Genomic DNA, 24,109 nt, shown 5'->3' with positions numbered 1-24,109 from the left:
CATGTCATCCTAAAATAAGCATCGCCTGGGCCCCCCGTCACACCTCCCTCCCCGAAAACGAAGCAGCCCCCACTGCGGCCCAAGAACTCCGCTAACGGGCACTCCCTACGAAGCGGAGAGACTTGGACACCATGACAGACACGCTACATTCAATACTAGCCACCTACACCGATATCTTAGCGCACTACCGCCACACCCGCCGAGAATACGTACCCCACACCCTGCACTCGCCAACAAAGAATTCCGCATTGAGCGACTTCTGCAAACACCTACAACAACGGCACCATTTTGCCGCACATCTCCCCTAGCCGTTTCACCTAAATCTGCCCTGTTTGCCACACCACAGCCACAACCCTGCACCTCGTATTCTTCGGCCCACTCCAGCCTCCCTACTGTCCTCACGTACTCCCGAGCAATGGGAATACGCGCTGACCAGCTCGCACCTGCAGGACCAGCAAAACCTGATCCAGCGGGCCACCCGAGCTACGACAGCACCTGGCTACCTGGACTCAGGCGGCTGCCCTTCTGCACTAAATTTGTAAATTGTCTATGCCGTAGGGAAACACGTATAGACGGCTCTTGGCATTATCTTGCGACCTTTTTGCAGTCCCCTTCAAAATCACCCGTTTCAGAACGGCTTCCGCAGAGCGGCACTATAATGGAGCGGTATACCCTCCCGAATTGAGTCTGCCAGCTTGGCTGTTCAAGCTCTTCGTGATCATGTGAAGGCAGGACCTAGTCACTGCGTTTCGTATGGCTGCCACGGCTCTCTTGCGTTTCACCACCTTCGAGTGTGCGGAACTGAACGGCAGGTGTCTTTTTTGTAAAGGTGGCGTATACAGTCACAACACGGGACAGCCGAAGGATAATTCAATGTCTACGAATCGCAGCTTCCACTGGCCTCTGGCTCGTCAATGCGAAGGTCATCTAAACAGATAAAAATGTCTCCAGAAATTTGTCTCCTTGGACTAATGGATCGCCACATATCTCCAAAGGCACAAAGTATTCTTCAACATACTGGACCTTTCGCACGATTGCGATATCAGGAAGGATTGCATGCACGCGCCTGTCAAATACGGCAAGTAGAAGGTCGCTAAGCGCGCTACAATCGAGCAGCCTATGCGCACTTCTCGCTAGAGGAGCAGCTTATTGTTGTGCATTACGAAAGTTGACTGTAGGTAAAATGCCAGCCCCTCAAGGAAGACTTCCGTGGCAATGCTGTACTCAGTTTGGAATCTTGTACTCCCGAATACTTTGATGGCCTCAGTAATCACTTCTAAAACCAAGGCATCAGGAAGGAAGTAAGTAATACATGTCTTTAAGGTCCACCGATAAGCCAGTCAGAAAGTAAGAGGGCCGTGTCTCTCAAACTTCTGAGACCGCTCGAGGGTGCCGCACCAAGAAGGGGTCTTCTAATGACAGTTTTGACAGAGACGCCTGAAGGAAAAACCCTAAGACGTTTTTCCAAGTGCCCCCTTACGGGACTGTCACGCTAGATTGGCACGGCTCTTTGTGGGTCTGGGCAATAAAGCAGCTCTTGAAGTGTAAAACTATAATCTTCTCGATTGAGGTAGCTAGCTTGGTCGACTGGTGGGGCTCACAGAACAGGAATGGACGGCGTCCTTCGCCTTTGACGTTTCTGTTCCGTCAAGCCATGGACGTAAGCTTCCGTTGCTTCATCGGCCCTCTTACCCGCCGCGGTGGCTCAGTGGCTAAGGCGTTGTGCTGCTGAGCACGAGGTCGCGGGTTTGATTCCCGGCCGCGGCGGCCGCTTTTCTGATGGAGGCGAAAAGCAAAAACGCTCGTGTGTACGAGATTCCGGCGCACGCTAAAGATCCCCAGGTGGTCAAAATTAATCCGGAGCCCTCCACTACGGCGCGCCTCATCGCCTGCGCTGCGTCGGCGCGTTAAACCCTACAATCAATCAATCAAATTCATCGGCCCTCTTCTCATACTCTTCTGCAGTAGCAATACTAAAACGAATGGCTTGCCGGCAGGAAGTTTCAATCCTCCTTGCTGCAGGCGTTTGGCCCCGTCGTGCTTACGAGTACGCTGACGGTTGCCTGTTGCTGGCAGTACGCTAAATCATGCGAACCTGAATCGTTCTTGCTCTTTACTTTGGCCCTTCTCGGCTATGCCTCTAACCAGGGAGAGCTGCTCAGGCTTTTTCAGTTGCGGCAGTAGGTAAAGTTGTTGATGCGAAACATCTCTTGCTTGGTGGATGACCCGCGTCTGTGCCCCGTCCCGAGCGCCTCTGATGATGATTGTGGCAGGATGCCCCTAGGGATTGGCCAACCAAACAATCCATCACGAGATAGCTTCGCGTTTAACCACCGTCGTCATCTTCCCGTAGGGAACCACTGAAGAAGAAGGAGAAGAAGACAGCTGCGAAGAGGAGGGCGTGTAGGTTGCTCTCAGCCGGCGCACCAATGTCAACAACCGTTACCTCACCAACGCTGACGGAGACTACCGATTCTACAACACAGACGAATGGCCCTAGGGATTGACCAACCAAAAAATCCATAACGAGATAGCTTTGCGTTCAAGCGCCGTCGTCATCTTCCCGTAGGGGAACCACTGAAGAAGAAGACAAAGCTGCGAAGAGGAGGGCGTGTACGTTGCTCTCATCCGGTGCACTAACGTCAACAACCTTTACCTCACCAACGCTGACGGAGACTACCGATTCTACCACAGAGACAACATCGACAAGAACATAATGTACGAGTTTCGGCGTCTCGAGAACCACCGCCTACTCACCGTTACACAACACTGCTTGCGTGCCTTTGCCACCGGTTATAACAGGTGGTTATAACGGCAACACAATGAAACCACACGGAACCCCCATGATGCTTCGCATCCTCATCAGGGTTTCCCACGGGAAGGTGGTGTAATTTTTTTGTCCACGTGACAGGCTCTTTTCCACACTGTTTGGCAGATCGTCGACCTGCAGAAGGTGAATCGTCAGTTTTCGCCTCTTCCTTTTCTTTCTTGGAAGGGTGGCCAGCATTCCTTTCCAGACAACCTCGGTGACAACCTCGCAGTCCTTTTATGGCTGCGAGATCCTGGCTTTCTATCTATTGCCCTCTCTAATAAAATTTCACCAGTTGTTCATGAGCGTCCGCGTCTGTTTGCTTTCTTTTTGTCCAAGTTTTCCGGGAAGTTTCCTAAGGTAGCATGCGATAGACGGCTGGATTATTTAAGTAGAGGCCTTTGTCCATGAGAGGACAAGACAGGCTGATGATGGTATAGATGATTAAGGACCTATAAAAAATTGGCGCAGCTTGCACTAGTGGCGGAAGGCTGGAGAATCAGCAACGATGGAGGACCCGCTCCCTTCGTCGGAGACCCTGCTGTTGCGCCCAACGTTTTTAGATTAGGTCAGTTAGAAAACACCGCGCCGGAGGCTGCCACATTTCGTATCCCAGCTGATGAGCGGCGCTGGTGTCGCGTTGAGATCGGCGGAGGGCGACCAGGTGCCCGCACCGAGTTGAGTTGCGGTGTTTACTGTGCATCGGTCTCTCGTTTTGCAACAGTGTGGTGTCTCGTTATGACTCATTTTTTTGCACTCTTACACGTTCATCATGTGCCATTGTCTTGTGGGCCAAGGCTGATACATCAATGCCATGGCGACCTGCAGCGCGCCCGGCTGTCGAAGTGGATATGGCTCCCAAGAGACATATGCCGTTCGGCGTCATTTCTTCAAACCGCCGAACGACCCTGAAGTGCTGAAGACTTGGTCTGCTGCCATTCCGCGAAAACATGTGCATTTTTAACCTCAGGACCTCGTCACTTGTTATGAGCACGTCATCTGCGGCAGCGGTGTTCAGATTCCGCGTGGAAGGTGGTCAATTAGGCCAGGGGCAGTTCCCCTGATTTTCCCTAATATCCCGGTTCACTTGTCGAAACCAAAGACATTGACGCCGAAAAGGAAACCTGCAAAAGAAAGAGAGGCAGAGGCTAGCTCTACCGAAAGAGAGGACGGCATACTCTGCGACGACATAGAAAACGGCGTTCCCGACAAGTCATGGGCATCTTCCGATCCAGATTTGTGTTCGGAGGGAGAAAGCTGGTTTCATGCCTTCAAAGAACGCTGAAAGTTTGAGTCTTGGAATGTGGAGCTCAAAACTGAGGACGTCGTTTTGTTTAACATTGCTGAGAGCAGCGGCATTGTTGTTATTGACAGGGCCGTTGCTGTGAGAAAAGACTTCACCGTGGCTGTAAGCTCAAGGGGAAGACTTGTTCCTCCGAGCGTGTACCGGGAACGCGGTTCGTGAAACTTGAGGCAGCTCTCAAGCCTAAAGGAAGTGTCGGCGTTCCTCAGCTATGTGTACAACCTGAAAGTGTGCCCGGGATGCAGCTGTAGTTTATTCCCTTCTGTTTCGGTAGCAACGCCTGCTGTCCAGACACAGGACGTGTGGAGGCACGTAAATTGTTGTGGGCTCTCCCAGCAAAGCCGGTGCCCACAATGCAAGAGCAGAAGAAAAAGTCTCCGCCTTCGAGAAAAACGAAGTAGAGCAAAGAACACAAAAGGACAAACCTAGTCTCTCCGAATGGTTCGTTGAAGAGGGCAGAACCTAAGAAATGAGGTTATCAGAGCCACAGTTTTGCGAGAAAGAGCGAAGAAAGAAATCCGTGCTATGAAGGCGCTCTTGTCAAGTTGACTAGGGGTGAAGGAGATAAAGCCATAGAGGTGCTTCCTGAAGCACAACTCGGTTTTTGTGCAGCGCTGAAAGCTTTAAAAGCAAAGTCAGCAAGAGGAAAGCACTACGAATCTGAATGGTTGAAGCTATGCTTTCTTTTAATGATATCAAGCCCGCCTGCATATATGCAAATGTCAAAGATGAACCTGTTGCCACTGTCTACCTCTTCACGGCTGATGCAAATTATCAAGGGAATGCCTTGCGAGTTCGGCTTTAATAAGGTTTTGCTTGCCAGCATTGGTGCATTCATGCAACAAGAGCAAGCTGTCCGCTTCTATGGAACGCTCATACTAGATGAGATGGAAGTGCCCCGGACTGTCAAATTCAACAAACAAACCTATAAGGTTGACGGTTTTGTTGATTATGGGGACGATCAAAAATCAACCACTATTGTAGATCGGGCCCTTTTCCTGATGTTGGTTCCCCTCTTTCTTCTATGGGTGCAACCGATCGCCAGTTTCGCTACAAAGAATGCTGCTCCTGGTAGAGTCCTGGCAAGGATGGTTCTGGAAGCCGTCATATAGCTCCATAAGCAAAATGCAATGGTTGTAGCTGTAATAGTGATGAAGCAAGTACAAACAAGGCCATGTGGTCAGCCTTTGGCGTCACGGGCACGTTTCACGCACCTGTGCACAAAACTGAACACCCATGCATTTTAGACGAAAGTTTGTACTTCTGTGATATTCCCCACATCATCAAGTGCATTAGGAACCACCACCTTCGTTACAAGTACGGTATGGTGAGTATGCCTTGTTTTTAAGTTAGGTAGCACCAACATGTTTTGTGCATACTCGCGATACTAATACCTTCTTCAAATGTTTTTCCTTGCAGATTGGTGAACACAAAGTCAACTTTGATCATTACCGTGTACTGCAGAAAGTCTAGAGCAAACAGCAGCTTCGTGTTGTTCCTAAACTTACAAAGGAGCATGTGGCCTCAGATAATCTGAGGAAAATGAATGCAAGTCCGGCTGTGCAGGTTGGTGCAGTTAGACAAGTCGGTTTTGCAGTTGCATTTTCCATAACCTTTTTATGCATGTCTACAACATGGTGCCTTGTTTAGTGCCCTACAGCTTTTCAGCCGCAGCACCGCAGTGAGCTTAAAGCTGTACAAGAGGCTTCAGCATCCTGGACTGCAAATTGTGACGGCACAGTTGAGTTCACAACATTGGTGAATAATGTTGTTGATGCTCTTAACGTGAAACTCCCACAGTTTGCCATCAGAAGTTCATCAAAAGAAACTGAGGTATGCGAATAATACCCTGATAATCTGTTTAGGCACTCCTAATGAATTTTCAAGGCTTTTTATCTTTCATGTCATTACAGAGTTCGTTTGCCTTGTAAACCTGACTGAACAAAACCACATAATGAGAAGAACTGTCATGTTTGCCTCTAAAGTCACAATAGAGTCTCTCCGGGTGACCCTGGCATCTGTCCTAGAACTCATCAGACCCTACCGAAGGACCGGACTACGTTTTGACTGGAAAACTTAAATAGGATCCCTTGGAGGTATTAAATGAGGAAGCTTTCTAAAAAGTTGCATATAAGGTGTTGCAGGAAGAAAATGTTCGGGACTGTTCCTCTGAAACAGACGTCATACCATGTTTTCTCTGTCTTTCAGAGATTCTTTGGAGTCACCAGAACCTTAGGAGGGGATGAAGAGCACCCGACAATATTGAGCTTTTCACACATATACAGACTTTTAAGTCTGTACACACCTATCAAGACTTGCATCGCTGGTAATGTGTTGCCAGAGCCAACTATCGTGCTTGCTGCTGTACAAGAAACCATGAAGGCAGGAAAGGAAGAACGGCAGGCAACACATGAACGGCTGCAAGATGAGATCAAGTCAAAGCTGTTGGAGCTCTGCAATTCTTCAAAGGCTGCTGCGGCCAAAAAGTGCAATGCGCCAGACCATTCATACAGCACACCGGCTGAACAAGATTGTATTGTGTACTACTTGTGTGGATATCTTGTACACACTTTCTTGTAGCATGAAAAGTGTGCAGCCTGCATCACTGACATCCTGTCATCGCATACGCACTGCCCAGAAGCGTTTCTGACACTGGAAAGATAATTCATGGAGGGATGCCCTAAATATACGTGGTGAGCGCTTTTCAAGATGTTTAGAGGCGTTGAAAGCAAGATCGGTTCTCTGCTGCAAGAAAAGAGCCTCGGCGTGGACACCATCTGGGACATTATGGATTAGCTCAAGTGCTGTGGTGTGCAAGGAGTCGGATGCTGTACACACGAAGACACTCTGACTGCTGAACTTCTGCAGACCAACATAGTGTTACTAATGCATTTAGCAGCAAAAGACGCTTGCAAACAGTTCACTGCTGGTGGCGGCGTTGCATCTGTTAGAAAGAAGGTGAAGCTGATGTACAGTCAATGGGAACTGACGCCATTGGTAAAGAATGCTTCCATGGAGCTTTAAAGAGTGCTGAATGTAAATAAAGTTGGTAAGCAGAAAGTGTTTTGCGTGTCTGCATGTATTAGTATTGGGCTATGCATTATACTTGTACATAGTTGGTTGTGCCTCCTCCTTCACCACTACCGGTAAAGAACGTCTTATTTTAAAGCCAAGGTAACTCCCTTCGTGAGGCAACTCTCAAGTAGATGCGGCGGTAAAGTTATGCTAGCTAGTTATGAGTTAATTGGTGTATATAAAGAACGACCGGCTTTATAAGTAGCCGGTCGGGATAAAAAGCAAGGCATCATCCCAACACCTAATCCCATGCGGCTTTGATGGACGGCGGTAGTGAATCTGATTAAACGTAGATGATTTGTCGACAAAAATAAAAAAAAATTCCGCGCCTTCCCGCGAGGGGAACACGAGTAAATGCAGAGCATTGGGGCCTCAGTACTGATTTAAGGCAGTGTTGCTTCCATCGCTTCTTCCGTGATGCTGGAGTAGGAGACACGAGTAAACGTGGGCACGAGCGTCAACCAAGGAAGGAAGGAGCAACGCAGTGACTGAAACACGAGCGACCGCTAGCCGCTATATTTGCAGCGCGCGCAGTAGAGGGAGAGCAGTACGGGGGGGAGAGCGCGCATGCGCAAGCAGCGCGCGCCCTTTCATGGCCCACCGCGCTGCTATCACGCACATGTTACGCAGAGACCCCGACGGAGCGAACGGCCTGACTACGACGCATGCGCGCGCCAGCTGCTGTTGAGAGAGAGGAGGGAAGGAGAGGCGCACCTGCTGCGGACGCGAAACTGTTGACACCGTCCGACGCAGGAACAGGCGAGGCTAAGAAATGCTCTGCATTTAAAAGGCTATATGCTCTGCCACACGCGATTAGCCAGAAAAAGAGCCCCCGAAATAATGAACACAAAAATGCATAATTGGCGGTTATCATTAATATTGTAAATGGCTATAGTTGGCTGAGAAACGAAGAACAACATATAAAAGCGCAACAGAATGTCTCCACATGACCGCAACCCCAACTAAATGCCACGAAATCTACCCCAATTCGGCTCCTCGTTGCCAAATATCGCGTTATAAAAAACTCAGGATTAACATAAGCAGGGTAAAATTGCTTAAATATGAGTAGAACGTTATCGGAACTACTCCACAACTTTTTACTAGTTGACAGTGTTCGACTATTTTTCCGAAGCTGCCTTAACGGCTTGGCATTGATTCAGATAGGACTTCATTGCGCCGTGCAAACGGAGCACGAGCAGACGAACCTCGGAGAACTCATTCCAACGCGACCGCAGCACCACCACTTTGCGGGATACGGGCTGAGGCCGTTTCTGTGGCATGGCGGGTACGCGATCTTTCCGAACTGACCTAATCTGAAAATGTTGGTTGCCCTCACATTGATTTCCGTATTTGCTGCAGAAAGTTCTCCATGGCTGGCAGATCCGGATCGTTTTTTTCGCAAGCTTTCACACCTCTCCCACAGTGCACCGTGTTGCGACGCGCTAGAACGTGCCGCAACCGGCTGTGCGAGCACGGCATTTGTAGCGCGAACATGGCGTCTGAGAAAAGCACCCGGGACGAGAAGATAGACAAGCAGTTCGCCGCCCTCGAGCAGAATGCAGTATCCTACAAGCAAACTCAAGTAGAACAAAAGAACGAGTACGTAGGACTCTATCAAGCGCTGCAGGCAAATTTAGCCACTCTTCAATCGGGCTTGACATCTAGCATTGAGGAACTCCGCTCTGAAATGCATATGTACACGAGAGACGTCCTCAGCCGCATAAATAACCCCATCGGATGCAACCCCTCAGTAGCTACTCACTATGAGCCTGCCCATCAATAAAAGTACTAAGACCGCCAGGGTCTGGCAGTGGAACTGCAGGGGCTTTCGAAAAAAACGTAGCAACCTGCAGCTACACATTCAGCCGCTTGTCTCTCCCCCAGATATCATATCCTTACAGGAAACGGGCACAATCGTTAAGCTTCCCGGATATAAAACCCTGCAGGGAGATACTGAGCCCAAAACAGCCGTACTAGTCCAACGTAACATCCCAGCACAAAGGACCCAATTCGGAAGCGCAGAAATTCCCAATGACCTAATCACGATTTTCCCCACGAATAAAGGAACCTCCAAGCTTTTTGTTCTCAACGTATATAGTAACCCCAAATTGCAAAATCATAAATTCAACCTTTTATTCTCCCTCGCTCGGAAAGACGGCTGGCCCACATGCTCTAGTTGTTGTAGGGGATTTCAATGCATCTCACACAGCGTGGGGCTACCCCAGCTGTACTAAAAAGGGACGAGACCTCTGGGACCAGGTGCAAATCCATCATCTCACGCTAGAATCAGAACCCAACACCCCTACTAGGATCGGTAACAGTGTTCAAAGAGACTCCACCTCGGATCTCACCTTTACGCTTCACGTGAAGGACACCCAATGGACGGTCACCGACACCTCCCTTGGGAGTGATCACTTCATTATCCAAACCGACATTACCCTCACTCACTCCATCAAAGCACATCCTCGACAACAGCATCTCATAAACGGGGACGAGTTCAGGAGTTTCCGAGAACTGCATGATGAAACTTTCGATAAGCCAACCCCATCCAATCTTGATGCTTGGGTTCAAGAGCTGCTTGCAGACACACGAGCCGCAAACAAAACAATAGACCCAGAGATACCTTCGGAAGTCATCGACCCGCACCTACAACACCTGTGGGAGGCATAAAAAAGCATTCAAAAACGATGGAGGAGAGCTAAACACAACCACAAACTACGCCGTAAACTTGCACATCTGAAGAATAAAATTGAAAATTACACTCTCCGACTTTCCGAGAATCAATGGGGCCAAATCTGCGAACAGATGCATGGTAACCTGGGCATGAGACGCATCTGGCAGCTTTTGAAGCATCTTTTGAACCCGAACCACTGAAAAACGGAAAAGGTGCATCGCCTTACAAGCATCATCCAAAATTTTCCTGGCTCGAACTTAGACCTTATTGACAAAGTCAAAGATATTTACCTCCCCCAAGGCGCTTGCATTCCCCTTCCCCCATACGCAGGATTAGCTAATGCTACTATGGGCGGCGATATAACCGAGTCAGAGGTCAGGGGAGCCCTACTAAAGCTTCGGCCATGGTCAGCCCCAGGCCCAGACCAGGTAACCAATAAAATGCTCAGGAATCTAGATGACAGCTCTATCACCTTTCTCACAGTGTTCTTTAACCATTATTGGCAACGAGGCTCCCTACCGCAATCGTGGAAACACGCTAAAGTTACATTTATCCCCAAACCCGGAAAACCATTGGCATTAGAACATCTTCGACCAATTTCCCTTACATCCTGTTTGGGGAAGCTCTTTGAACACATTATCCTCACGCGGCTAGTCTCCCACCTTCGAGGCTCCCAGTATCTCCCACACTCCATGATAGGGTTCCGTGCTGGGCTGTCCACACAAGATGTCCTGCTCCAAATTTCCCGAGAAATAAGAACACCACGAAATAATCTGGACACGGAAGCTATTCTTGCCTTAGATCTGACTAAGGCATTTGACAATGTATCCCACGAAGCCATAATGAACGGACTGCACTCTATTTATCTGGGAGCCCACACGTATAACTACATACGTAGCTTTCTGTCTGGTCGAACTGAAATTATCCAAATAGGGGGCATTACCTCTGACACGGTTGAACTTCCATCCAAAGGAACCCCCCAAGGAGCGGTGCTCTCTCCTCTACTATTCAACCTGGCCATTCTAAACATTCCCAATCGATTAGAAGAAATTCCCGACCTCAGGTTCAGCCTATACGCCGATGACATCGCCTTATGGGTCACGGGCGGCAGTGATTCGCACATAGAGGAGATTCTGCAGGCAGGTGCTCAGGTAGTAGTCGAAGAAGCTGCACGTTCAGGGATTTCCTGCTCCCCTAATAAGTCAGAACTGCTCCTATTACCCCCAAACAGAAATGGTAAAGTTTCTCCAGACATTAAAATTCAGATAGCGAACAAGCCGATGCCAGAGGTCCCTGTCCTGAAAATATTGGGGATGACAATTCAGCGATGTCGGGACAACACACAATTTCTCCATAAATTGGAACAGCATGTCACCCAAACTACTGGGCTCATTAGGCGAATATCGAATCGTCACAAGGGGCTCAAGGAGGCGGAGAGGATCCGACTGATCCAGACACTTGTTATCAGTAGCATCACTTACTCACTCCCCTACTTGAACCCCAGTAAAAGTGAATTAGATAAAGTGAATCGCCTCATCCGCCGGGCATACAAAGCTGCCCTTCACCTCGCTCTTAATACGTCTACTGCCAGACTCGAGGGACTTGGGATACATAACACGGCAGAGGAGCTCATTGAAGCCCATTTATCCAATCAGGTGGTCCGCCTATCGAAAACTCTCACTGGGCATCACATTCACAAACAATTAGGAATAACCACTCTCGACGACATTGAAGCGAAATCTCCACTCTCTAGCGACATTCATTCTAATGTCACCGTTAGACCGATCCCCCGCAACATGCATCCTACTCACAACGCGGGTCGTAGAGAACAAAGGGTACGAGCTCTACGCAAACGTCTCCAGGTACGACCCGATGTAGTATATGTGGATGCTGCCAAATATAGACACTACAATGCCTACGCCATCGCCGTTATTACTGACCCCGATAACCCCCCACTCACCTCCCTGACCGTTAACTCTCCGCACCCAGCCACGGCGGAAGAGGCGGCCCTTGCGTTAGCAGTCTCAATGAGGCCGACCCCATCAATCATAATCTCTGATTCTAAAACGGCCGTTCAAAATTTCGCTAGCGGCCTAATATCAACGCTGGCCTTCAAACTTCTGCAACAAAATCCACCCAGTTCCCCAGTAGAGATTATCTGGACTCCGGCACACGCTCGTCTCGAGGGAAATGAGGCTGCCCACAATACGGCTCGAGGGCTTACGATCCGAGCCGGGGCCAGTCACGTTCCCTACCACGGGGCCAGATCTGCCAGGGACCGACTAGTCACGTACAATGAAATTACTACCCATTACCTCCTCTCCCGCCGTAGATACCCTCCCGCCCATGTTCAACTCGACCTTCCCCAAGAACACGCGTGGCGTTTTCTGCAGACGAACACTTTTCCTAATCCCGCAAAACTGAACCTCATCCACCCCTCTATATACCCCTCCCCAGAATGCCCTGCATGTGGTGCCCTCGCCACCCTTCCTCACATCCTGTGGGGATGTCGTAAAGACCCGTTTCCTTCAATTACTTGTGAAGAGCAGTGGGAGAAGGTGCTGGGGAGCTCCGACCAAGAGATGCAAACCGCTGTGGTCAACAGAGCTACCGCAATCGCCACTCGGCTCAAGCTGGGGGCCACTACAGACCCTTAGACCAAACAGAACGCTCAATAAAGTGATTACCTCTCTCTCGCACCACTTCAGCCGTGAACGCACGTGAACTGGTGAGGGGAAAAGCACGTGAGGGATCGCGCCACGAAAACAGGGTGGAGCGTTCTCGAAGGTCGAGCTGGCCGACAACGAGCGCTCCTGATGAGGCGCACGCTCACGTGTCCTCGGTATTTTTTCACGGTATTTTTCCGACCTCGTGTCGTCACGCAAGCCCACGCGCAAGCCTGTACTAAGCCGGGTGTTCCTCAGGAGGCGCATAGTCACGAGTGTTCGGCTTGACGTTTTTCTAGTAACAATCCATGGCGGAACGCAAAGCGTAAGCAGCTCCACTTTTAAAACAGCCATGGACTACCGTTTGCGCTAGCTTGGCGGGTTTTGTCAGATAGGTCGTTTCCGTCTGTATTTGTCGTAATCAGAAGAAAAGAAACGTGTTTATGACTGAACCTCAGCTTAGAATGCTTTCACTGACCGCTCGTAATTGCTTTGGGAGGATTTCAATGGCTGCTTTTTCTTGCGTACATTCCCGCACTTTTCCTTTTGCAGGGAGCTTAGGAGTCAGGTACAGATGACACTCCGTAATGAAGCCGCCTACCACAGAGACCAATTTGAAGACATCATGACTGCGCTACAAAGACTGGGTGTTAGAAGCATCGCGCATTTCAAGTACCTCCAAAAAGAGGACTTGATCGCTCAAGGCATACCTTTGGTGGCGGCTCTAATACTCATCAGAAAATTTGGGGATGAAGGTAAGATTATTCGTATTACGTGGCCAAGGCCTTATTAGAAATTGTGTAAATACAGAACACGCATAACGTACAGCAACTGCGGCAATATCTTCATTATAGGGTTTAACGCGCCGACGCAACGCAGGTGATGAGGCGCGCCGTAGTGGAGGGCTCCGGATTAATTTCGACCGCCTGGGGATCTTTAAGGTGCGGCAAAATCTCGAACACACGGGCGTTTTTGCGTTTGGACTCCATCAGAAAAGCGGCCGCCGTGGCCGGGAATCAAGCCCATGACATCGTGGTCAGCAGCGCAACGCCTTAGCCGCTGAGCCACCGCGGTGGGTAAGAGAGGCAATTGCAACTTTGTTGAAAAGCCTCACGTTTGAGGAAAAGGACAGGCAGTCATTAGGTGGCATTTTTCTATCCAGTCTACAGGGTAGGAATATTTCTGTTTTGGAGGATGATTTGGGGGACCTAGAAATGCTCGTGCCTATGCATGGTCTTAGGAACGTCGTCACTTAACAAAAGTTGGTGTTATAATAATTAAAATATTTACAATTTTTACCGTATGAACTCAGTTTAAAGGCAGAGACAACCTGTCTGCCTGTAATGTACGGTTCAGTTATAAGAACAGTAAACGACAAAGTGATGTCAGAATTAAAACGGGGTTTGGGAAAAACACACATTTAGCAGCGTTTGTTGGCTTTGAAAAGAATTTTATAAGCACCAAGTGAAATATTTTATAGTTAGGATAAACACTGCCCGTAGGACCGACAATTTGTTATGAGATTGGTACAACCGCGACAGTGCCTGCAATCACCTTTCGTCAACTAATGGCTACACACAGAACAAAAACAACCTCAAACGGGCTTGTCCTATAGGATAATCCTATGTCGGAGTACGCTATATGTCTTATTGAGAGCATCGCGTTGACTCCCTTAATTTTCGGCTCTTATTCAGTAGTACATCATCATCGCCATCATCATCATGAACAAAAATAACAGCGTGTTTAGCTACTTTGCAGGGCGAAGGCCTTTTCCATTTTCCTCCGCCCGCTTCTGTGCGGCCCTGCCCGAATCCACTGTATGCCTCCGAGTTTTTTATTTCGTCGCTCCTTCGAGTTAAGGACCTTGTCCTTCCGGTCCCACATCTCGGCTTCCATTCTGTTGCCTTCGTGGTCCACCTGTTCTCAGTTCGTCGTACCACATGTCCAGCCCACGTCCTGTTTTTTTTCTTGATTTGAACTAGGATATCTTATATTCGCGTTTGCTCACTAATCCACGTTGCTCTTTTCCTCTCCCTAAGCCTTATTCCCATGCTTATTCGATCCATGCAGGTTAGGCGGATCAAAGTTTGTTTTCTAATTGTTTAGTCAGGCGTTACGCTTCAGTTACGCATGTCATCACAGGCGGGATGCATTGCTTGAATACATTTCTTTTTAGGGGCAGGGTAGCTTACTTTTCCTTTGCTGCGGGTGCTTACCGAGTGCACTCCAGCCCAATCCTATTCTGCGCCTGATGCATTTGTTGTCGTTGGGGTCAACACTGACCATCTTGCTAAGGCATTTTTATTCCTCCACTTGTGGCACTGTTTCGTCACTTGTGATCAGTATGAGAAGTTCAGCATGTTGATTTATCATTTGTTTAGCTTTATTCAGATTTATACTGAGCCGCACGGCGAAGCTCTGAATGTGCGTCTTTTTTGCAATATTTTAGAGTTTTTCAGCAGATTCACTCAGCAAGACCATGTCGCCTGAAAACCTCAAATAGGTCACGTACGCCTAGTCTATCCGTAACCAACATTTTTCGCGGTAAATCTTCCTGAATGCACTCTCCAGACATGCTATGAGCAGTTTTGGCGAGATTGCATATGCTCGTTTTACCCCCCTTTCGGATCGGGTATTTTCCGCTTTGCTTGTGAAGGATTATCCCGCCCACGCATTCTTTATAGATTTTATCTATGAGTCCTCTCTTACATTCCTTGGTCCTTTGAGGGGCCTGTCACTGCGGCGGTGTTTACTGAAACAAACGCTTTTTCATATATAAATGTCATGTAAAACTGTTGTCATAGTCGGCGCAATTTGTCAATTACTCGGTTGATTACATAGATCTTATTGATTGTAGTATCATTGTTATTATTAGTATGTTTTTTTCTAAATCCAGCCTGTTTCATGGTTTGTTGGTAGTCTAGGCTCTCATTAATACGGCTAACTATTAACTTGGTAAAGAACGTGTATATAACCGAAAGAATGTTGATAGGTCTGTAGTTCGTAAGATCTTTATCTCCCTTTTGAATTACCTATGTTTCTCTTTTTTCGGGCTTTGGGTACCTTTAACGTTTTTAAGCATTGTAAGAATAGTTTAGCCAGCTTTTCTAGTATTATATCTCCACCCTACTTTGGAAGGCCAATGCTTATGCCGTCGTTACCTGCAGCTTTGCCCCCTGTCTCTGCTTTTATTCGCTATTTCAACTTCCTTTTTAATTACTGCTTAAACATCGCGAACTAAGCTTTTAGGCTCAGTACTTTCCCTTTGTCCAATGTCGCTTGCGGCTAACCTCGTGTAGAATCGCTCGACTATTTTTATTATCTTGTTCATATTGTGCACAATGTTACGCTGTTCCTCTCTGAGTGCGTACATTCTGTCTGTACCAGTAGCCAGCTTCTTTTTTGTTGCCTTCAAGCTTCTTCCTATCGCCAACGTTTCCCCGATGGCAGGAAGGGTTTATGGGCGAATGTTATTTGTTTTAATTCTTTTATTCGATTTCGACAGCACCGCTTGTTCAATTTAATGCACTGTACCCGAGAAGCTTATGTTCTTATGATTTGAAATAAGTTCCTTCGTTTTGTTTGTGAGTTTTCCAGTTTGTTCTCTACAAGCTCTTTCTGCAACAGCCGCTGCTGATTCATTGATTAACGATGTTAGGGGGTCATTTAACCTGTCCAGACTGACCTCGTTCCGCTCGCTCAGACGAGTGAATTTGTTAAATTCCTGCGATCTAGCTCTGACTGACTTCATGGGGGGGGTCCTAATTTTTACGAGCTTCTTTCCTTCTCTTTTGAGATTCAGCCTTAGCTTGCATCTAACCTTTCTATGAACTCTCCTCCGAATCTTTCTCACACCTCTACTGTTCCACAGTCCTCAGCGACTCATGCCAAGCAGTAGGGAATTATGCCAAAGGGGAGATCTCACCCACAGCGGTCCGCATCCTGGAGGGAGCCAACCTTCATATCCATAACAACATCACTTGGTTCCCAGCGCACAAAGGCTGTAACTCTCCGCGCTGGCAACGAAGAGGCCACACAACTCTGGTTCAGTACTAAGGACCGACTCGTCGACTACCACGAGACACCAAAGCGTATCGCCTGGCTCGGAGGACTCTCCCTCCACCCAGCGACAAGCTGTACAGAGCATGCAGAAAGTTGAGAGGAGTGCAAAAGCTTTTTCACATTGAAACTGCGTCACGTGTGCGTCCAACCTAAGCTGAAAGTGCGTTCAATCGATCGTCAAACTTACAGAGACTTCAGCTGCAAACAAATAACGCAAGATCGCTGCACGGGGTGCCTTGCGTATTCAAGGTCACGGTATTGGCCTTACCATAGACCCCGAGCCCACATACTTAGGGTATTTCCAACCGCGGCTATAGGTTTAAGGGGGAGGGTAGAAACCACAAATGGTGGCCGTCGGAGCCGTGGTCAAACTCCGGCGGATGGGCTCCCTGTTTGTTTTCCAGGCAGGGAGCTCTGGGGCATCTGTCGGCGTCAGGGTAAACCAAGCGAAGGAAGTACCGCCGCCTCCTGCTATTTTCCTATGCTGTAGGAATAAATCAAACCGCCTCCAAAAACGGTGAGCGGTCCCTGAAAGGGGGCGGCACCGAAGTCTCGTTTCCCCAACCAGCAACTGCAAGCTTTCCAGAGCTTGACAGGTACTCTCGTTTCCTGCTCATCTAATCGCTTCACCAGCCTTTCATGTAGCTTCAGAATGAGTATGTTTGATCACAAAGTATTTTGAAGAAATAATGTATAAAACATACAATGCAAAAAACAACGAAAGGGCGAAGTCCTTGTTGAGGTTAAGAACCAACAACAGGGGACAACGCTTCTTCGTCATACTAAAATGGTCGATCAGGACATCAGCGTCACATCCCACAACAGAATCAACAGTTCCCAGGGTGTGATCTTTGATCCAGATCTGCTAACTCTGACAGAACGTGACCTTCTCGGAGAATTGAAGGATGAGGGCGACAAAGCCGTGCGCCGCATCACGATGCGCAGAGATGACAATACCCACCAAACATATAATTCTGACATTCAACCGCTCATCGCTCCCAGATCATGCAAACGCAGGCTTCACCCGGTGTTCTATTCATCCTCACGCAATGAACGCGCGCCGCTGCTTCAAGTGCCAGCGGTTCGGGCTCAGCACAAACCCTTGCCGCGGCAAAACGACCTGTGGAAATTGTGCCACACAGGACCACCCCACCGACAACTGCGACACCACCACCTTTACTTGTGGTAACTGCCGGGGACCGCATGCGGCACACTCCCGCACCTGTGGGGCATACTCCCGCACCTGCGTCTGCGACGTACGCAGACGCGGCTTGCCGGGCAGCGGAGCAGCGTCTGGTATGGGCAGGGACTCAGTACCGCCAGTCGTACTATTTCTATCTATTTCCACGCCGTTCCCTCTGAGAGTTAGAAGAGAAACTTCTGAGCTAACAGTCTCCTTTTCAGGCACCCACAAGGCACCTCTCATTGATTTTATTGCACCATGACGACTCCGTCCTCAGTATTGTAACCTGTACTTTACGCAATGGGCAAAAACAGGGCCCCAGCAGTAACTGTTATGCACCATTTCCTGTTTTTGCAGAAGTGCCAGTGTGCAGAGTTTTACTTGAAGCATGAAAGACTCTTAAGGCTTTGTCGAGTGCTGCGCACTGACCGACCATTCCTGTGTAAGGGAATGAACTTCCGCAATAGCATTTTTAAGGCTGAAGCGCACGGCATCCTAATCGTGTTATATCACATTTTCCAACATGCAAATATAAAGTCCATAGTGTACACTGATTCTGTGAGCGTTGTACGCACACTTTCGTCTAGAAAAAGTTAAAAAAAAATATCTAAGCAGTCTTGTTTTTGAGGCTTTTTTATCGGCATGTGTAAGTTTTGAGATAACAATTTGATGGCTTCCTTGTCACTATGGGATAGCCGAGAACAAAACCGCGAATCAAATGGCTGCTCTTGAATCAAATGGCTACTCTTGAATATGTAGACGTAACAACATGACCCTATCCTGAAACAAAGGGACACAGCAGACAACGTCTCAAAACATAGCAAACACACTGGACTGAACAGACAGACAACAAATTAGTTTTAATAAAACCACACTTGCGACCATATAACACTGACACACGTAACAGGTGCACAGAAGTTGGCTTTACTAGGCTACGGATAGGGCACACACGGGCAAGGCACTCGTATCCGCTCAGGGGGTCTTCAAGACCTCTGTGTGGCAGGTGCAGAAAGGCCCTTTCCTCACCTCATGTACTCATTAAATGCAAGACATTTGATACATCACGACGAAAACATTTCCCACAACATACAGCCTACACATCCCACTACATCCAGCGTTTTTCTTGTCGGACGATCCCACGTTTCCTGTGAAGCGTGTTTTTAAATAGTTCGCAAGGTAATTTTTTTGTTTTCTTTGTCGACAGATCGCAACGCCAACAGCAAAAAGGACGACAGTTCTCAGGAGGTCAAGTCAAAGAGGTAAATTGCTCCCACACTGCGATTTGGCTTTTGTCGAATCACTTTAGTGCTCTCCAGAGGTCACCGGGCAAAGTACGTCAATGTTTCTTCAGGGTATCCCTGGTCGCACCCGTCTTCGCTCTGATGAGCGTTAGCGTTATAGGTGGTTTGTTCTTATTTATTTTCGTATCACCGTTACTGCAAGCCGCCTATGTGCAGCCGGTGGAGGACCGCGTGTAATCGCAAATGCCAACACTGAAAATTTAAGGCAGCAGAACATAAAAGCATGAGAGGCGCACGTGTCCATGTAACTGTAAGCACATACAAGAGAGTAGTGTCCGTATGAATGCTTAGAAGTTGTGTGGTCGCGCACTTTTTACAAAGACAAAGAAACAGATGGCAGTAAAGCAGTGTATAAAATAAAACTGCAAAGCTCACGAGGAGTGCGAAAATTTCGAGCGCTCACGAGCGCTTACCTCGCGGCAATGCCGTATCTTTGGCTCGCGCAGTGGCTTTAACAAAACAACTCCAGCGCTGACATCAAGCGCTACAGCACATGTATTGCTTGGCATGAGGAACACGTTGATATCGAAGCATATGAGGATGACTGCTACTACCACAGTGCAAAGCAACAACCGAACATGTCAATAAAGAGTTTTAAACTTGTGCAAATGCCCTATGAAGCGTATTTCACTGTTCACGTCTTAAGAAATACTACACCCTAGGTATGTTTTAAACCTTGCGCGACTTAGTGCTAGCTGCGCCAGTTGAGCTGGTGGAAGTCTACAAAGCTGAGGATTACTTTGCACCCACCATTCGCCGCAAAGAAGCTGGCTACCTCTGTCATGCACATGACCACGATTACTACCACCGCAAGTATGCAAATAAACAATAATACTGAAACTTACTATGTGTCTGGCAGCACTCATCTACAACAACTTCGCCATTCGAGTCTTCGACGTTAGGGCAAGCTTCCCCAATTTTTTTACGGATGGCTCAGACAATCAGCACAGAGTGCTTAGTTCCGAGGCATATGTCATTCCAGATGTGCAGGTTTCCTGGGCTCACGATTGGATCGTGACTCACGACTCCAGCGAAACAACGTATTGCAATCGTGGCTACATCTGGAAACGAAGTCATAGACGCTGCGGGAGGTTGTAATTCTGAGATATTCATAATGAGAACTAACACATTTTCTCTGTGAAATACCGGCGGAAAGCGCCTGTCAGCGTTCCTTGCGGCTTGGGGAAGAGCTGAGCAGCAATGGTTTCATATGCGGTTTCAATGGACTCTATCCCATGTATGTGTCACGGGCAGTAAGGCCGCTCATCAGATTACACGAAGTGTGTTAAGATTTCCGCCGACAACTCGAACGACTTCAGGCGGGCGTTAGTCGATCATCTCACGTCTTTGGGACATTCCCATTATCAGCCCTACGTTACAAAAGGACTTACAAGATTGGAGACAACTTTGCTGTACAGCATTCAAACAGGCACAGCGCAGACCTTGCGTGGGTATTCAAAGTAGATGGCCTGCGATCACCTCTTTGTCCGTCATGTGCAGTGGTAGGCGATGTGCACTACTACGTATTGTGTAGCCTAGATCATGCTGTAGAAACGGTGGCAATGCTCGCAGTGATGCGAAAGTTGGCATACCTACGCTCCAGTATGGACCATCGCCTTTCCTAGGGGACATTTGATGCTGCACAAGGAGCTGTGGCGACTTCTTAGCATTCTTCACGAGAGGAAACTGGTAGACTCGTGGTAAAAAGACCATAATATTGACTCATTAGGTAGCGTTCGGACGGAGCAATTTCCGGCATATCTTGGCAGGGTAACACCGCTTGATCCAGCAAAGCAGCCTCCACCATCCTTATGCATTACCACCATTACGTTTCAGCCGTTAAATATTCTAGGGAACTTCGTGTACCGTCGGTTCTTTGTAACTCTTTTGCTGAACATATCCCATTGCTATTATTTTGTGCACGTACCTGATATGTCTCCGCCAGTCTCCTTACACCAGGACGAGTTCTTTATAATTACTAATTGCATGCCTCTGGGTAAATATGTCTGACGGCAACACAGCACATACAAAATGATGCGTTCTCATCCTGCATAAACCGCTGATTATCCCCAACAATGCGAACCACAATCGTGTAACTTGCGTTTAAAACTGGAAACATTTTTAGATGCAAAGCATCTCATGCTCGGGGCTGTGTCCCGCCCTCCCTCATTGTCGTAGTCCGCCGTCCGCACTCTACTGCGTATGCGCGTCTCTTCAGCGCCGTCAGCGTCTGGGCTGACGTCAGCGCACTCAACTCTAGAAAGAAATAGGCGGCGCCCGGTTTGGATCCCACGACTCTCTGGCCGCAAGGGGAGGTACGTGGCGCTCCTCCCACTGCGCTACAAACCGAGACGGGAGCATGTGCTACGAACGCGCCTGCTGCCCTTCACTCTTTCAAACTACGTCAAGAAGGTACTGATACAACGAAGGCATGCGAAGCTGAACGCCAAGGGAAACGACAAACTGAAAACTAATGGGAACTTCACTCGACTCCATGCATCCTTCGCATTCTACTCGGGGTTCCCCTCCGGGAAGATGGTGTAATTTTTTGTCCAGGTTTATTAAATATCTTCCGACGGCCGAACTGTTAGTGTGTACTCTTACAAATTGGTGCCCTTTGCTGCACGTGCTACATCATGAATATGCACGCACTCGATAAAAATTGTCTTAAAATAAAAAAACAACAGCACAGTGTCTCAAGTGCTGGTTCTGTTTCCGAACGCTTTCTTTTGAAGAAAGCGCAGCCTGCGAACATTGCCTAATGTGCCAGCAATATCTTTCCAAAGGAATGTTTGATAAGATTTGTCAGAGATTTATTCCGGAACAACATTATCCCGCGTTTTGTTTGCACGATGTCTCTTGGAGTTGCACCACATCCCGCTAACTGATACAAGTTTCAACCGAACAGGTTGGTGCAACACGCTTGCAAAAGCTTCGAGTAGGCAAAACTTTGAGAGGCGATTTTGGAATGTGGGCGGCAATAGCCGGCTGGGACAGAGTTACAGTCGCGAACACTTTTGAATTTTGGGGTAGAGGAATTCCATTGTAGCTACACTGTGCTATCGGGGATTCTTAGACCCGGGAGTTGGAGAAAACAACGCCTTATGTAAGCAGTTTTCTAAAATACTTGATGGCATATTTTATGACTACATGGTGCAAATTGATGATCAAGGTTCAACGTTTTCTTTTCTATTTTCAGCGGCTGGGAAAAATTTATGGAGTTTCTTGACCATCGCGTAGTACAGACAGTGGTGTCCTTCGGATTGGACATCCTGAAATTATTTGCGACCTCCTGGCTTGCTAATTCGTTTAATCCAAGGCGGGCGCTGAGGAAGTGAAACGTGTAAGAAGGCTGCAGGGGGCGAGGACCAACCTGAAAATGGAGGAGAAAAGCCGATGTGGGAGAACAGCCGACGAGGAGTGAACCCCGCCCCCCCCCCCCCCCCCCCCAACTTCAACTAAGCAGAAGACAGCATCCAACAGGATCAACTGCATACCCCCGCAGCCGCCCTGATATCTGCTGTCTCCGACTATACACAGAAGTAATCCTGGAAGGAGAGTGTGGCTAACACCTTCAAAGCAATCTTGGGAATCCTTTTCCATCACTTATTCGCTGCGGGAACCTTCCCTGTTGCTGCACTTGCTCTGTGTAAAACTGCTCTGAAGAAAAGACTGCCTTAAATTAAAATTGGAAATATATTATTCAGTTTCTCCGACTGCCTGTTCTCTGGCGTTCGCATTTCGGAGAATTTTGTTTCTGGTGTCCTAAATGTGGACAATCGCTGCGCCTATTCTGTAGACTTTTTATAGATTTGTAGCATTTTAGGAGTCTTCTTATACTCTATATCGAAGGTAAATTTAGACTAAAGCTCAGTAATGCATGTTGTTTGGCTACTTGGTTTATCATACTTATACGTAACACTGTATGAAAATGAGTATCAATTCTTAAACCGTTATATCATGTGATAAGGATCGTGTCTTGTGTGCGCATGTGCTGGTGTGTTTATGTTAGCATGTTCAATTTTTCAATAAACTTGTTGGGTATGTGCGCTCGTCCTGTCTCTTCTTTTCCTTGTCCCGTCCGTATGCGAACATTTACGTACAAGTACAGAGGCCGTTAGTGTTGATCCAAGTCTCTCAATGAGTTTGTCCCAATTCTCGCTTGAACTTCCTCCATAGAATTCAACACTCCGTTGCGAATACTGTTTCCGTTGAGCTTTTATGTGGGTCCACGGTTTTTAAAACTTGCTGACAGTTATAAATGGCGCCAGTTTTCAATCCATTTCTTATAGGGGCTGACTTATATTAACTGACTTCTTTTACCATTAAATAAGTTTGTAAGGCTTCACGATATCAAGTGGACAATACTTGTATGCATTTTGCTACTGTTTAATTAATAAAATGTCCAGGCTGCTACACGGGCTGTACTGGCATGCAGGATACTGGTTTCCCTAATTACCCCTGTCATTGAACCTTTCTGAGGAGAAGCACGCCAAGCTGTTCCTCCCAAACGTCTTAAAAAGGCAACTAAAGTGATTTGTGTGCTTCGGGAGATTACTTGTGCAGAATAACCTCTTTAGTCCCTAAGGCAAGTTTCGACCGCTGGGGGTGCGCTTCCGCGAATATTGTACAAAAATCAATGACAAAACGCTGTCATCCTCTCTACATTCTCCCATCCGTGTCGTTGGAGTTTAAAGCTGCTTGTGTTTGCAACTTGAATAATAAATTTTAAGGCAAATTACAAGTAGCAGGGAGGTCACCGAGGGTAATGTTGTTAAAGGGACACTGAAGTGAATTTGTCAAGCTCCCGTTTTTGCTTGCACTGCGTAGACTGGCTCAAATTAGCACACTTTTCATCGTTTATCCGGTTGACTAATCGGTAATTATTTTACAAAGCGCGAAAGAAGAAAAACTACCATGCGCGGTTTGCGGCGGCTGCACCAACTAAGGCTGTGACGTTGGGAGGAGGGGCGCCGTGATTGGACGATGCCCAAGGTTAGCAATCACACAAGTTTCGGTTTCAGTTTCGGTTCTGT

At 47.9% G+C, this 24,109-nt stretch overlaps 1 protein-coding gene across 3 annotated transcripts in view; it reads left to right on the top strand.

The window, feature by feature from the left end:
* Positions 1-23,110, top strand: part of LOC144168816 (uncharacterized) — a 101,805-nt gene extending 78,695 nt beyond the window's left edge. For all 3 annotated transcript variants that reach the window (XM_077697804.1, XM_077697805.1, XM_077697806.1), the window contains 3 exons: positions 13,080-13,282; positions 18,977-19,031; positions 22,273-23,110. In XM_077697804.1, coding sequence (XP_077553930.1) covers positions 13,080-13,282; positions 18,977-19,031; positions 22,273-22,411 — 397 coding nt within the window. In that variant the 3' untranslated portion in view covers positions 22,412-23,110. The remainder of the gene's footprint in view (positions 1-13,079; positions 13,283-18,976; positions 19,032-22,272) is intronic.
* The last annotated feature ends 999 nt before the right edge of the window (positions 23,111-24,109 follow it).

The sequence above is a fragment of the Haemaphysalis longicornis genome, unplaced genomic scaffold, assembly GCF_048455015.1.
Source record: "Haemaphysalis longicornis isolate Haplotype H1 unplaced genomic scaffold, Haemaphysalis longicornis Haplotype H1 scaffold_2, whole genome shotgun sequence".
NCBI lineage: Eukaryota > Metazoa > Arthropoda > Arachnida > Ixodida > Ixodidae > Haemaphysalis > Haemaphysalis longicornis.
Note: the sequence above shows the minus strand (reverse complement) of the source record. Positions and strands in the feature narration are given on the sequence as shown.